The sequence below is a fragment of the Mya arenaria genome, chromosome 2 (genome assembly GCF_026914265.1).
Source record: "Mya arenaria isolate MELC-2E11 chromosome 2, ASM2691426v1".
In the NCBI taxonomy this organism is placed as follows: domain Eukaryota; kingdom Metazoa; phylum Mollusca; class Bivalvia; order Myida; family Myidae; genus Mya; species Mya arenaria.
In genome coordinates, this window is record NC_069123.1 from 11,110,697 (window position 1) to 11,126,793 (window position 16,097).

The following is a 16,097-nucleotide window of genomic DNA, read 5'->3' on the forward strand; positions in this document are numbered from 1 at the left end:
GTGTGTTTTTTTAAGTAAAATCAGCAAGATTAAGAATGAAATTTACCTTAATGAAATAAACTTCTACATTCAGGGGCGTACCTAGGCATACTCCAGTACGCACAGGCGTACAAATGAATTAAGGTTCCCGCAAAATGGCCAGTAAAACAGTCCCACGTCAGGGGATATCGGTCCCACTCCAACCCCATATATAATATTCGGACAAGAATATAGAAATACCTTTACTTTTTTTCACCGCTCTAAAGTGTACGGGTGTACAATTCAAAATGCTTCAGGTACGCCCCTGACATTACTTAAGATTATTACGCTTAAGAACTGTGGAGAATTTTGGGCAAAGGTGCAACTGAAGATACATATTTGAACAAAAACGGTCTCGTACACTATCTACAATATGTATATGAATTTGTCTATCATATCAATTGGGATAAATGAAGTTTCACTATCATATTTTTTATTAAACGAATTAAACAAGCCAAGTCAATTTTGCGATGATTATTTTATTGAAATTTTCTTCTATATTTCTTTTTGCTTTCAATTTACACTATATCAAGGGCAGTAATGTCAGGTGCGTCCAGGTTTTCTGGTTCACAAGACTGCATGCAGACCCTCTCCAACATGCGTGTCTAATTTAGTTTTGTATACCACGGGTGTGTAAGCTTATTTATACTCGCACCCCGGGCCTTGCCCATTCGGCGAGTGCTCCGTTAAGAGTCTTAGTCATTTTAGGGTTTTCGGAGCATAGTGCACGGACAGAATGTAACCCTGGTTAGAGCTACCCTGGTTTTTTAACGTGCATGCACCAGTGTATAGCACTGTCACACGGGACCCCCATTTAACGTCCCTCCCGGAAGACGATCAATATTGTACGGTAATGTTATTTCTACTATTAACAAGAGTTATCACTGTAAGTTACGAATGCCCCCGAAGTGGTACTTCACAAACACAAACACGGACTGACTGATTGCCACTGTGTCAGACATATCAATTAATTGTATACCTACACTAAGGACAACCTAACATAAACCTTAAGCATATCTGCTCAATCTCAAGTGTGGCTAAATGCTATTTTGCTATCTGTGACTTGCATGCGTCTATTTCAAAATGCATGACACATGAAATGTAATAATTAGTGTCAACATAATCATTCTGACCATGTTTTATGAAAGTTGTTCAACCTTCTATGTCAAATTCAATTATGACCCATCTGGTTGTAAAAAGTAGGTCACTTTGTAAGTTTAATCTTCTAAAAGTCGTCTTAATATTATAGACGACACATTGTACACACAATGGTACCTTACTCGCATAATAATCATTATCGTGACTGGTGAAACTTGCCGTACGCTTCGTGTACCCATGCATGCACATCCATTTAATAAGAAAATGTACCATAAATCGTAAGGCAAACAAATTAACTAATGTACAATATGAAAAACGAGGTTTGCTCGTCAATTAAGTAATAACTTGCCATGGACACGTTACCAAGCAATTCATTCTAAATATATACCCGATTTAAAACCTTTTAGCGGTATTCTAGAACTTCTCATTCAATTCTAAGTGAACGGCATTAAGATCGTTATAGCTCAAACGATTTCTCTGGTCCCACAGGCACCATAAAATGGTATGCATTTGTTAATATGTAGCCTTTTATTTTATTCTTGTCATTTAGGAATTCGCAACCAGAGCATGACCAGGCATTTCATCAGAAACAAAGGCGTCCGTTTTAAAGTTGCACTCTCACAGACAAACCGTTTCGACCTTTTTTTTCGTCTCAGAGTCAGCTGATTTTGGCACCAATCCCTTCAATCCAGTCATATAAGTTTACTCACAATATAACATATCTCAATTGTTTGCTAACTGCCTATTATTTCATTTTTCCTAAAGGGTTAATAACGCATTAATAAAAAAACCCATCAATGTTCGAACGAAAGTATGAAACACTTCTATCTCATCTCTTGTCAGCAGTCTAGCTTATGTCACTAATGTTTTTAGATGGGTACGCAAAAATTGGACCATTCCAAGACAAAAAAAAAAAACAGTTGTCAAAACGGTCAATCTGTGAGAGTGCAGCTTTAATCAAACCTTATCCAGAAATCCGAAGAGAAATTGATGCAATTAAGGCAAAATAAATGCTTTCTGTGTCACAATCAATAGTCTTATAAAACCTTTGTTTACACAGGGATTTAAAAATGTTTTGATCTAGGACTACGAAACTTCAGTAAAAAAGTGCCCTTATTCAGCAGATGCTCCCGCTTTTTATTACCTTCCAGGTGGCCGCGCAGTGCCGAGTGAATGCGGTGTTTCATTCGGAACTCCTCGGCCATTTTATCGAAAACAACCTCGGATGTATGCCGGTACATCAGTTCAAGTAGTTCGTAAATTTTTGAATAATATCATTCATTTAATGTAGTGTTTAAAGGTTGTATTTATTGATCTCAGTTTAAATTGATTGCCAGTGAAGTGTTTTATTGCAAACATAATTAAGATTCCCAAGAGTTAAGTCATAAAGTTTAACTGCTAAATAAGATTACTACGCGATCTATTTGCAGCGGACTTAAACGTACCACTTTTTGAGTATTTAAACCGTCCAAATACATCCGAGGTTGTTTTTGAAAAAAATGGCCGAGGAGCTCCGAATGTGCGGTGTTTTTGTCTGCGCGCCAAAAATAGCGGGGAATGAGCCTTACCTAGGGTCCCTGGGGTGCGTAGGCATTTGGCGGGGAATTTACCGGCAGTTCGTCATTTTACCCGGGCGGGGGGGGGGGCGTGGTTACAATTGACTGGTGCATGATTATTAATGCAATTCGTTTTAAATTATTTGTATTAAATCCCTAAATATTACTGACAAAGAGGCGCTCAATGGTTTTACTGTTTGACAACCATTTCTTGTTGTTGTTTTTTGCTGTTATTTTTTATTATTTTAATTTGATTTCCGACATATACTGTAACTCAAGTTTGGGCCGTAATGAACCAGGCTGTGTGGTTAGAGCTACACGTAACCCGGGTTCTTTAACGCGCACCAGTGTATAGCACTGTTACACGGGACCCCCATTTAACGTCCCTCTCAGAAGACGATTAGTATATCTAGTAGTGTGGCGGGTAAACGAACCCGCGATCCCTGGTTTGTTACCACCAAAACACGGATCAGCACGCCTTTTTAGCAAATTCGTGGCCTACATTACATGTCGCTGTTTTTTGTGAACAAAAAAATGCTGTCACATTAAATTAATACATTGACTTTAGCAGAGGAATTGATGCATTGCACCTTCGGTTAGTCCAAAAAATTGTACGTTGACGGATTTTTTTTACGATTTTTGATATGGCAAATCCTTCGTTAGGGATTGGAAGAATCCCGTATAACACGTCTATTATTTTAGACTACACTGCACCTCTGCCAGTATACATTGAATGCAGAACAAAGGTAAGTGTTGTCGCACTGCATCCACTGCCGATAACCGATCTTTTCATTACCACAGAGAAATAAAACGCATATTAAATTGATAAATAGACTATCACAAAAGAGATGATGCACTGCCTCAGCACCTCTGGTTGTGTTCATTGAAAGCAGGACAAAGGTAGGTGTTGCGCACTACGTCCAGTGCTAATAACCATTATTTTAATTAGCATAGTGGAATGAAAAGCAGGAATGACTGCTAATTGTTTGTATAACTGATATAATATGTCATATGCAAACCAAACCAGTAAGATCTTTCATATTGGTGTCTGCAATTTAACTGCATGCTGTTCGTTAAAAGTTAGTTTTATTGAAGCACTGGAACACGATGGTGTCGAATAACACAACGAGGCTAAACATTATTTTGTTTAAAGATGGATATGATATTCCTGTTTCCGGGCTGGCTAATGGAACTTTTTACTACATACATATTCCTGCAATTGTTTGCTTAACCGCGAGTCTCGTCTGCGCTGTACTCACTATCATTCTATCTTTTAAGAAGCGCAGGGCTGGGGAGTTTTTTACTAAATGGTCAAAAGGTCAGAGGCTTGTAGTCTACATTTCAACATGCGATGGACTATTCAGTTTCACTCACTTGTTGGACCATCTACAGATTCTGTTCACTATGGATCACGTGAGGCCAAAAGTGCTATGTGCCTTTTACGGATTTATCATGACAGTCTTTGTTGTCGCACAGATTCTCATCGCGAATGTCGTGGCGATCAACGTCTTCGTCATGATGTTCTTGAACAAGAATATTTCGTTTGGCAAGTATGACTGCGGTTTGCTGATCTGGGCGTTTGTGGTCCCCTTCCTAGGGGCAACAGTTGCAGCCGCGTACGACCAGTTTGGGCCAATGGGAGTTGCGTAAGTCAAATGTTCAAACTTTTTTTCATTCGGAGCTCCTCGGCCATTTTATCGAAAACAACCTCGGATGTATTTGGACGGTTTACATACTCAAAAAGTGGTACGTTTAAGTCCGCTGCAAGTAGATCGCGTAGTAATTTTATTTAGCAGTTAAACTTTGTGACATTACTCTTGGGGATTCTTAAATATGTTTGCAATAATACAATTTAATGGCAATCAATTTAAACTTAGATCAATAAATACAACTCTAAAACACTACATTTAATTAATGATATAATTCAAATTTTTACGAACTACTTCAACTGATGTACCTGCATACATCCGAGGTTGTTTTTGACAAAAATGGCCGAGGAGTTCCGAATTACTTTTTTTTAGTCTTCTCTTAGGGCATAAACGGGTAGAAATTTGAACCGGTAACCAGATCGTTAATTACCCGCAGCTATAAAGATACCTGTACATTCTCATATCACGCCGCGAATAAACACGACACCGCAAAGCAATTCCATGGTTTCTACCACAAAAGAAAAACAAGTACAATTTCATTGTTTGTGAACGGGAAAGACAAAATGTCATCTCTGTTTATGTAAGCTTGATACATGAAAAAGACCGTACCAGATATGTATTTTATATTGGTGTATTCTGCAATCCATTGCCGTATTGATCGTTTTGACGGGTACCCGGGTACAATTTTACTACCCGGTTACCCACCAAAACGTACCTGGTCGGTGGGTACCCGAGAACCCGTCCATTGTTCTCCTTTTAACGGTACATACATTTTCATAATACATGAAATATTATTAATTGTAGTATTAGTATTATTATTACTATTATTATTATTATTATTTATTATTATTATTATTATTATTAGTAGTAGTAGTAGTAGTAGTAGTAGTGGTAGTGGTAGTGGTAGTAGTAGTAGTAGTAGTAGTAGTAGTAGTAGTAGTAGTAGTAGTAGTAGTAGTAGTTGTAGTAGTAGTAGTAGAAGTAGTAGTAGTAGTAGTAGTAGTAGTAGTAGTAGTAGTAGTAGTAGTAGTAGTAGTAGTAGTAGTAGTAGTAGTAGTAGTAGTAGTAGTATAAGAAGTAGTAGTAGTAGTAGTAGTAGTATACATTCTTTATAATGTAATCATATATATATATATATACGAGGTATATATGCAAGAGCAAAACGTGATGCTTATTTCAAAGCATAACATTTGGGAAACGTTTATCCAGTTTGTTCATTCTTTTTTTCAACAATAACTATTATAACACATGTAACTGTACATTTAAGTTGTTTACGGAAGTTACAGTTAAAATATTTATTTTCAGATGCTTTTACGACGCAGTTAATGGCCACGTGGCAAATATGGTCTTCACAACTATCCCAATGCCAGTGATTTTGGTTGTCAACATCGTGCTCTACATACTTACATTCATTAAGATTCGCAGCTATGGAAAAGTTATTGTGCCAAATGCAATCACTATAGGGCGCCATATTAAAGCTGCAACGAGGATGTCGATGTTTGTCTTGGCGTTCGTAGTTCAGTGGTGGTGCTTTGGACTGTATTGGGTTTGGGTATTGTTTGTGGACAGTCCATTGGACATACCGGGGTATTTGAACTACTTCGGGACAATCTTTACCAATCTCGGTGGAGTCCTTAACTTGGTCGTTTATCTCAAGATATTTAGAAATACAAATCGGACAGTTCCCACATCTAACATAGGTCCCACTTAATGTACTAACGTTGACCCGATGTTATTTTTCGTCCAACGAACACAGACCAACGAAAAGCTGTCGTTTGCCCATCGTCAGCACGATATACTAGTATGAGTTCAGACTTAAAAATACGTAGAGAGCAAAGTCTTCGAGCGACAGCGACATTAGCAGAGCAACGAGGTATATTTCCGAAATGGGAATTTTGGGATTCTGTATGGAAACACACGATCTTCTAGAAACTGAGTGAAAAGTAGACATACAGACAAACATGAAATTTATTTTAATTGAAACATTTATAAAGAAAACCATAAGATAAAACTCAAAAAATAAATAATAGTTAATACGGTTAATTATTGTATACATACAAAACATGATATGTACAAAAGCTGGCTACAAGAACAAAACAATATTTGTTACCAATTATACAATGTGACGCCCGATTTATTTATTTATTTGGTTATGATTTCATGACAAGGTTTGGCACTGTGTTTAACAGAATTTTTAATCTGAAAGTAAGAATGGATCCTCTAAGAAGGAACTATATTCAATATTAACATAGCTTTCTTTTCTAACTTCAATACTTGCAGTAAGCTACCTTGCCACGTATGTAATAAAACATGACGTTCATCTTATACCGTGTTTTGACTTCTTTGGTCTATTGTTAGTGATTGATAACGTTACATTTCTATTTTTAACGGCCCCACTCCGCATCCGAGCTTTTAGCCAGGGGACACATTTAACATAATTTTTACATCTTGTCACATTTATGTCTACTGGTAAGGGGTCTGTTTAAATATATCGATTCACTGGACCAATAACGGCTGAAATCAATATTCGTCAAATTCGAAACTACTGTCATCCCATTGAACAAAATATAATTTCGAGCAATAATTTCGGAAAATGTATATTCATGACCTTTTACCTTTACTTTATATGATTAGAGAACAGAACAGATAATTTATTTACCAGATGATCATAGACCCAAGTGGCCGAATATCATGGCGACAAGTACAAAACATGTGTAAATATTCATACATATATATGCACTTTCGTGCACTACAGACAACATATAACATACCAAAACTTACAATAATAAAAAATAAAATAAAAATACAATGAATGGTATATAGGTGATTATATCTTATATGCATATACATATACATAAACACATACATATACACATATAAACACACACATATACTTATGTTGGATATAATGCAACATTTCTAAGTTCGAAAGCCTTGTATATAAACATACTCAGATTTTTTAAAATAGTTTCATTTTCTGTACTGATCAACGCAATTAATTTATACATACTAGAATGTTGTCTATAATACTTAGGTTTAAATCTCATTCTTAGTTCATTAAATAATGTGCATTCTAGAAAAAATGGTATTCATCTTCTAATAAGGAACAAACAGTGCATTTACGATCATTTAGGGGCGTTGATTGTGGTCTATTCCATCGTCCCGTTTCCAATGCTTAATCTATGTGAAGATAGCTGCATTTTGGGCACCGACATTCTAAATTTAGTAATATTTATTATGTTGAGATATGGTTGAAATCTAAATTCTGGGCACATTTTTGTAAAACCTAGCCCTACTGGACATGTCTAATCTACATTGCCAATCTTGTATACAACTATCTTTTAACCTTTGTTTAACAAGACACAAAAAATATCTAAACATTTCCAATTTCTTGATAAAACCAGGCATCATATAAACCTAAACTACAAAGTAAGTCTTTTGTGAGTGAACACCAATTTGGATGCTGTTCCATATCTGTTTTCAGCATGTTATAAACCTTTTTATAATATTTACTTTCATTACTATGAAATAGATTCACCCAGTATTTAATTATACTCATGTATCTTATTGTCTTAGAACTAAGCCTCCCTAACTCTTCATAAATGAAGTCATTTTGTGTCGGTTTTTTTACACCGAGAAGACATTTATAGAATTGTAAATGAACTCGTTCAACTTGATTGCATTGAACAAACCCGAGACTTCCCCAACATAATTAAAAATAGGCGCAACAAGTTTGTCAAATAAATCAAGTCTATGGTTAACTGATAGACTAGTAAATTTATAAAGATACTTTTTTCAATTGAAATATCGCTTTTAGTGCTTGACCAGCTAATGTTCTTTGAGCATCAGAAAACGATCCCCCATTGCTAAACACAATGCCGAGGTACGGAAACGTGTTTGAAATTTCTATTTCAACATTGTTGTAATAAAACTCCATATCCCTCCTTAATAGTCCACCCTTATGAAATATCATAATTTTAGTTTTATTAGTATTTACTACGAGTTTCCATCTATTACAATATTCAAAACAAAGCATCTAAGCTTAATTGTAGTTCATTTTTAGAATTTGCAAAAAAATATATATATAATATAATAAATAGGTGTATTTAATTAATTGAACATAACATCAAATTCATTCTTCTCATATCTATCTATGAAATCAACAACATCCTCATCAATCGAGAAAAAAGGGTCATTGGAGTTATTTACCGTTTAAAAATACCGTTCAAACGTGTCTAATGATATATTGGTGGCTTTAATATTTGCACAGTCTTTTAAGATATTCCAAAATAACTTTGCATTTTTAAACCGCGGTTCACCTAACTTTTTTGTTTGCAATTTATCATAAGAAAGCTTACTTCTACGAATGCCCATTTTATATCGAGATCTTGCATTTACCATAGTAAATCTATTTTCAAGTTGTCAAGTCTAAAAGTATTTAATGCGCTATAAAATAGTCTCCTATTCTCATAGCAATCTTCATCGAACCAAGGATGGTCATTGCTAGAGCTATATTATAAACGATTTGTGTCCGACTGAATAAAACATTTACGCATCAATGGTTGTGCCGAATTATGTATAATAGCAGAAAACTCAGAAATACAAGAGTCCAAATCTTGGGCTGTTGTAGCATTATTTATTCTAGTATTACAAGATTGTAAATCAAGTGTATCTTGGCATGATATATTTTGCATAAAACATCATTTTTACTACTATCCCACACGTATTTACCTTTAACGCTACTACGACTACTCTCATTACATGTTGCATATGCTGTATGTTTACTAAAAGACAATGCAAAATTAACAGCACAATGGTCTGACAAGATGTTTGGTGAATCAACAACAAAACTAGAAACATGCTCAAATAAATTCTGTGTAGTTAAAACATAATCTACAACACTTGACCCTTGACTGCCAACATGTGTATAATTGTCCATTTTATCTCTATCAAAATTATATGACTGGTTGTTTATCGTTTTCGATGATATTTTAATAACAGTATGTTATTATATAATACATGTGTGAATTGTGTAAAGCTGTATGTCATTGTTTTGTTTTAGAAGGCCATATTGAAAATATGATGTTTTATATGTTTTGACACTGTAATTATGTGATAATGTGTTACCTTCTTAATATAAAGATGTTATTATTATTATTATTATTATTATTATTATTATTATTATTATTATATATGGGTCGAAATGGAACAGGTCAAGTTTGTCAGTGGGCCGAAATGTACTTAAGTAGAGGACTCTGGTAATATTTTGTATTTGTACGATTAAGTTTTTCTGAGAATGTAAAAATCGATTGAAGCATTTATAAATAAAAAACGTATTTATTTCCCACACAATTTTTTTTTTCTGCTTATCAATTTCATAAAATAGCAGCGTAGCTTAACGTCATTCGATAATGATGTTTTAAACAACATAACCTCATGGTGAATTCGTGACGTAAACTACATTTCGCTATCATTTCAATATGAACAAAAAGAGTGCCAAAGGGAACTATTTCTATAGACTATAACAAAGGAGTTGACGCATATCTTCAACACCTCTGTCTGTACGTTGAAAGAAGAACAAACGCAGGTGTTGTCGAACTGCTCGAGTGCTAACAAGCATGATTTTCATTTCCACGGAGGCATAAATAGAATCTATCTATCTAATTTGCAAACCAGTTATAACTGCTACTAGGTTGTATAACTGATATAATATTTCACAAGTAAACGAATCATTAACACTCTTCCGGAAAATATAAAAACAGTAATAGTATTTCCGAGCATTCATGTCAGCTCCCGCAATATAACTGCTGTTCGAACGACGTTAGGTTTATTGAAGCACTGAACCACGATGGTATCGAATAACACAACGCAGTCAGACAGGTTTTTGTTCAAAAATGGATATGATATTCCCGTCTACGGGCTGGTCAAAGGAACGTTTTACTATATACACATACCAGCAATCGTTTGCATTGCCGCGAGTCTCGTCTGCGCATTGGCCACTATCATTCTATCTTTTAAGAACCGCAGGGCTGGGGAATTTTTCCCTAAATGGTCAAAAGGTCAGAGGCTTGTAGTCTACATTTCAACATGCGATGGACTATTCAGTTTCACTCACTTGTTGGACCATCTACAGATTCTGTTCACTATGGATCACGTGAGGCCAAAAGTGCTATGTGCCTTTTACGGATTTATCATGACAGTCTTTGTTGTCGCACAGATTCTCATCGCGAATGTCGTGGCGATCAACGTCTTCGTCATGATGTTCTTGAATAAGAATATTTCGTTTGGCAAGTTTGACTGCGGTTTGCTGATCTGGGCGTTTGTGGTCCCCTTCCTAGGGGCGACGGTTGCAGCCGCGTACGACCAGTTTGGGCCAATGGGAATTGCGTAAGTCAAATGTCCAAGCTTTTTTTTAGTTTTGACCTATAACTAAGGCATGGACGGGTCATTTTTTTACCCGGTTACCAGATGGTCAATTACCTACGGGTACCGAGGCACATGTACATACGAAATAAACACGACCTAGACTGTTAGTATCTTCCATGGCCGAGCGTGTAAGATAAGTTCATCCCGACCCGAGCGTAGGTTTTTTTTTTGCGGAAACGAGGATTACCGAGTTTCCGCAAAACATCCTGCGCCATTCGAAGCTTCTCGGCCATTTTTATCGGAAACAACCTCGGATGTATGCCGGTACATCAGTTGAAGTAGTTCGTATTTTCTTTAATTATATCATTAATTAAGTGTAGTATTTTAGAGTTGTATTTACTGATCTAAGTTTAAATTGATTGCCAGGGAAGTGTATTATTGCAAACATAATTAAGATTACCAAGAGTAAAGACATAAAGTTAAACTGCTAAATAAAAATACTACGCGATCTACTTGCAGCGGACTTAAACGTACCTCTTTTTGAGTATGTAAACCGTCGAAATACATCCGAGGTTGTTTTTGATAAAAATGGCCGAGTTCCGAATGACCCTGCGCGAGGTTTGCGATGAACCTATCTTACACGAGCAGCCATGGAATATGCTTTTTGAGGTGCATTTTATTTTGCTGGAACTCTTTTGTGCGTTGTGAAAATAAATGCGTTTGGATATGTGGTAATTCGTGGTTGTCATGGATATGCGCGTAGTGATTCAGATTATGCTAATAGTCAAATTGGTCTTTAAATAGTTCTAAGAAGAGTGAGGCATTATTTCTTGAATGGTGCGTGCAAACTTTTTTATGGTGCCTTTTGAAGCGAGAAATAATTGATAAGGATTCTAAATATTGCCACAAGACAAGGTTTCCATAATGTTTCAGACGACGGTCTTCAACAAGGCGGGTAATTGTGTGATGACAATAAAAGGAGTTCCATACGGGTACTTGTTTATCTATCCAAGAATTTCTAGCATGGTTAAATTTTTGGATCTACTTAAAAAAATAGTACCCGGTTTCTTCCCGCAAAGTAACCAAGGGGTCTGTAATAAAAACAAGTAAAGTTTGGAAGTATCAATCGTTTGTCAAAGGAAACGGCTAAATGACACATCTGTTATCGTAAGCTAAATACATGAAATAAATGAAAAGATCGTTAGTTACACATATGTATTTTATCTATAATCCATTGCTGTATTGATCGGAAACGGGGTTTTCAGATCATCATCATCATCATCATCATCATCATCATCATCATCAGTTTTGTATTAATATATATTTATAAGAGCGAAACGTTTTACTAATATCTACAATGTATACAACTTAAAGTTTGCTCATTATTTTAACGAAGCAGCAATTATTATTATAACACATGTAATGTGAACAGATATGTTGTTTGCTGAAGTTACAAGTAGAAGATATGTTTATATTTTCAGATGCTTTTACGACGCAGTTAATGGCCACGTGGCAAATATGGTCTTCACAACTATCCCAATGCCAGTGATTTTGGTTGTCAACATCGTGCTCTACATACTTACATTCATTAAGATTCGCAGCTATGGAAAAGTTATTGTGCCAAATGCAATCACTATAGGGCGCCATGTTAAAGCTGCAACGAGGATGTCTATGTTTGTCTTGGCATTTGTAGTTCAGTGGTGGTGTTTCGGCCTGTATTGGGTTTGGGTATTGTTTGTGGACAGTCCATTGGAAATACCGGGGTATTTGAGCTACTTTGGGACAACCTTTACCAATCTCGGTGGTGTCCTTAACTTGGTCGTTTATCTCAAGATGTTTAGAAATACAAATCGGACAGTTCCCATATCATAGCATGTCGACGTTGGATCCAATTGACGAACTGACGATGACCCAATATCTTTCTTTCTCTTTTTTGTTATTGTGTTCAGGTGTTGGTGTCTGTTTCTTCTACACCTGTATTCGTGTTTTATCCACGCCATCTGTGTTTCGCTGTCGTCCCAGGCACCTGCAAATTTTATACTAAAATTTCCTTTTGTTTTCAATTTCATCACCAATATAAAATGTTTTGGCCAGGTGAACTGTTGCATGCGTATTTTATGTAGCTTTATACTAGATCTGGCAAAATGTGACATCAGTCATGCATAAATTGAAAAGAAATTCTTGAATATTAAATACTTGACTTGTGCACCAGTCAATTGTAACCACGGCTCCCAAGGTCCGGGGAATACCGGGGACTTTGACTTTCGGTCCAGCCAAGCCCGGGTAAAATCCTCGCCCTGCGGGGAACGAACTCCTGGTAAAATCCCCGCCAAATGCCACCGCACCCCAGGGACCCTAGGTAAGGTCCATTCCCCGCTATTTTTGACAAAACCACCGCATTCACCCGGCACTTCGGGGCCACCTGGAAGGTAAAAACACGGGCCATTTCCCCGGTATATCCCCGGACCTGGGGGCCGTGGTTACAATTGACTGGTGCATTACATGTGCAAGTTTTTTCTCTTTAAGTAGGTACAACACTTAGCTAAATTCTGTCTGTATATAGCATTGTCTCATTGCAATGGCATTCTGCTTTGACCAACTCTTAGTCTTATACCTGATTCGCGTTTTTAAGCAATGGAATATCAATGGGAAGATGCATTAGATTCCCATCAGTTTAAACGTTAGAAGAATAAGTGAAAATGAATAACATTATTGGTCTGCTGACAGTCAAAGAATGTATTTCCTATTCTTCAAATTTTAATTTGAAAGGGAGGTAATTTAAGAATTATGTAAATTGATGCTGTTAGTTTTTAAACTACTCCGGTGTTTTGACAAAAGGAAGTGTTTGTTGGTTGTTTTTTTTTATATAAAAAGTTTCTTTAAGTGTTTGAATGTAAAAACTATTTTAACTTTTCAGAGCAAATATTTCATGAAATGAACGAAAACCTTTCTTGGTACAGAAGGAGTAATATTTGAGTAAAGATATACATATTATGAACAGGTTTATAGACACTGCATGCCATGTTTGTTACGTTCGAGGTAATTTTCTAATAGTATCTACAAATATAATATAATTTGAAAAGTGATATAAAAACAAATTCTTAAATGTACGTGATATTTTCTGAATTATATTCTGAATGTTATGATTTGCAAATACTAAAACTAGAAAGCCAGATATTTATCGCGAAAATTAAATTGTCAATACGAAACAATTCGCGAACGTTGTGCATTAGTATTTAAATCGCAATTTGCTAAATGTGTTATTTGAAGTATTACAATGTATATACAATTTATATATACGTTTTCAGACTATTGTTAATGTGACATTGAAATGAAATTTTGTGTCAGCCATGAATCTTGTATTTCATTATTTCAGGTTGCTCCCTCAAAGTAATATCTGAAATATCATGTCTATTTATCTTAAACAAACTTACACTTTGATTTGATTGTTTTAACTACCGTATTATAGCTGCATATTTTACATAGAACACTCATTTTAGGTCCTCCGTTTATTAAAATAGCCAACGAAATTTCAGCTGCATTGTAACGCCAACATTTGTTGATAACGATATTTAACACGCATGTAAGCGTTTTGCGTATCGCTAGTGTCAGTGTGTGTACATACCACGTGATAAATTACGTCATATATGCTACGTCGGAAGGCAACAGTTTGCATAAAATGAAGACTTAAATCAAAGATAACTTTTCTATATAAACTAAACCATTTTAAATAAAACAAAGGGCAGTCTATGCCGCTTAAAGAGCCCCGCCTTCGTTTTATTACCGAAGGTTGATTAGGTGATTAGTTTCCTCAAACACTTCAACAAACATCTTTCCATAATATTGTTTTGACAGTGCTCCGTCAGACGGCCGTATAGTGAAAAGGTTTTTCGAAGTGTTTGAAGAAACTTAACTTTCAATCAAACTCTGGTAAAAGACCGAAGGCGAGGCTCCGTAAGAGGCGTAGACTGCGCTATGTTTCATCTAATATGGTAAAGAAATAGTGGAGTTATCTTTGTTTTAAGTCTTCATTCAAAGCAAAATATGGCCTTCCGACGTAGCATTTATGACGCAATTTATCACGTGGTATACACACACTGAGTGTCTTCCGTGCCATTTTGAATGCTTACTTTGAAGGGGTGGGGGGGTGGGGGGACCACCAAGCTCGTTATAATCATATCCCTAATACTGACGTCAAGACGTAGCGTACTTGTATACTATAAAGCATCTTTACAAAGCAAAACTAATAAATAAAAGCAAGCAAGTATATTTTATGTTTATATTTTTTAACTCATTTCACAAATTTATGACAAAAAGAGAACAAGTACATATTTTTATTGGGACTTAGCAAACATTTTTCATATTGTGCATAATTAATTAATTTTTAAGCATATTATTTATGTTTCAAATATATGCGCTTCACATTTATACGATTATTGCACAGTGTGATAATTGAGATGCCATTTCTTCTCTAATTCATATGACTTTCATATGTGCAGATTATTTTTAATATATTTTAAAACATTTTAATTGTCAACAAATGTTTTGTCTTGAAATCAGGTTATGAAAGTTTGATTAGCAATTATGTAAATGCAATATATCTTAGTGGGGGATATTTGACCAAAATGGGGGCGTTTTGACCAAATTGGGGGCTTTTTGACCATTCTTTTCCAAGTGGGGGCTATTTGACCAAAAGTTTGGGGGCTATTTGACCAAAATGGGGGCGTTTCGACTTGGGGGCTATTTGACTAGGTTCCATCGAAATGAAGTGAGAATTCTTCGCCCTCGCGCCGGACCCAATCGGCGAGCAGGCTACAAAGTATATTTAAGATCATCGTTATACTACTCTTCTTTACGGTATTATTTTCTAGAAAATTTCTACAATAACCAGCGCCATAGACACACAGAGGCACACCGAGACACTGGCCTCGGTCAGAAATTGCAAAACAAACAAATAAAAAATAATGAAATGCAATTAAAAAAATATATATTGAGGCACCATCCTCGCTGTCATTTAGCACTTCCGGGACTCCGTACAATGTATCAAACCTTACGGCAGCGATATTTGCTCGCACACTGACGGCACGTGAATGGGATTCCGTATTGTTAGAACACATATTCCACACAAAATACACCCTTCTGTAAACAATGTTGGACATCGCAACATAGAGGGCAAGAATAGGTGTTGTGTTTCGACCCCGACTGTGTTTGCGATTGACCTGGACACATTTTGAGTGGTTGGCGCTGCCAGTTTTATTGGTAGACCCCTCTTCATTGCGGAGATAAAGTTGAACGCGGGACCATTTCAATTGGTAAGCAATCCGTTTGAACATCCAACACGTTTCCTTGAAAACTTCCTCGTGTTCAAGTAAGATTAATAATAATAAATTCAACCCGCATCGGAAATAGT

General features: G+C 36.0%; 2 protein-coding genes across 2 annotated transcripts; both read left to right on the top strand.

Moving 5' to 3' along the window:
* The first annotated feature begins 3,779 nt into the window (after window positions 1–3,779).
* Window positions 3,780–7,815, top strand: LOC128206019 (uncharacterized). Its single transcript, XM_052908143.1, has 3 exons — window positions 3,780–4,318; window positions 5,627–5,818; window positions 7,806–7,815. Exons 1-3 carry the CDS (start codon window positions 3,780–3,782, stop codon window positions 7,813–7,815), a joined length of 741 nt encoding a protein of 246 aa, XP_052764103.1.
* Window positions 7,816–10,169: 2,354 nt separating this feature from the next.
* LOC128206030 (uncharacterized) lies at window positions 10,170–14,081 on the top strand. The gene is made up of 3 exons (XM_052908155.1): window positions 10,170–10,708; window positions 12,169–12,409; window positions 14,064–14,081. Exons 1-3 carry the CDS (start codon window positions 10,170–10,172, stop codon window positions 14,079–14,081), a joined length of 798 nt encoding a protein of 265 aa, XP_052764115.1.
* Window positions 14,082–16,097: the final 2,016 nt, after the last annotated feature.

Excerpts from the sequence above, each read along its gene's own strand:
- LOC128206030 (XM_052908155.1), top strand. The coding sequence starts at position 10,170 with ATGGTATCGAATAACACAACGCAGTCAGACAGGTTTTTGTTCAAAAAT. Across the intron at positions 10,709-12,168 it reads TTTGGGCCAATGGGAATTGC|ATGCTTTTACGACGCAGTTA; the intron begins GTAAGTCAAATG and ends TTATATTTTCAG.
- LOC128206019 (XM_052908143.1), top strand. The coding sequence starts at position 3,780 with ATGGTGTCGAATAACACAACGAGGCTAAACATTATTTTGTTTAAAGAT. Across the intron at positions 4,319-5,626 it reads TTTGGGCCAATGGGAGTTGC|ATGCTTTTACGACGCAGTTA; the intron begins GTAAGTCAAATG and ends ATTTATTTTCAG.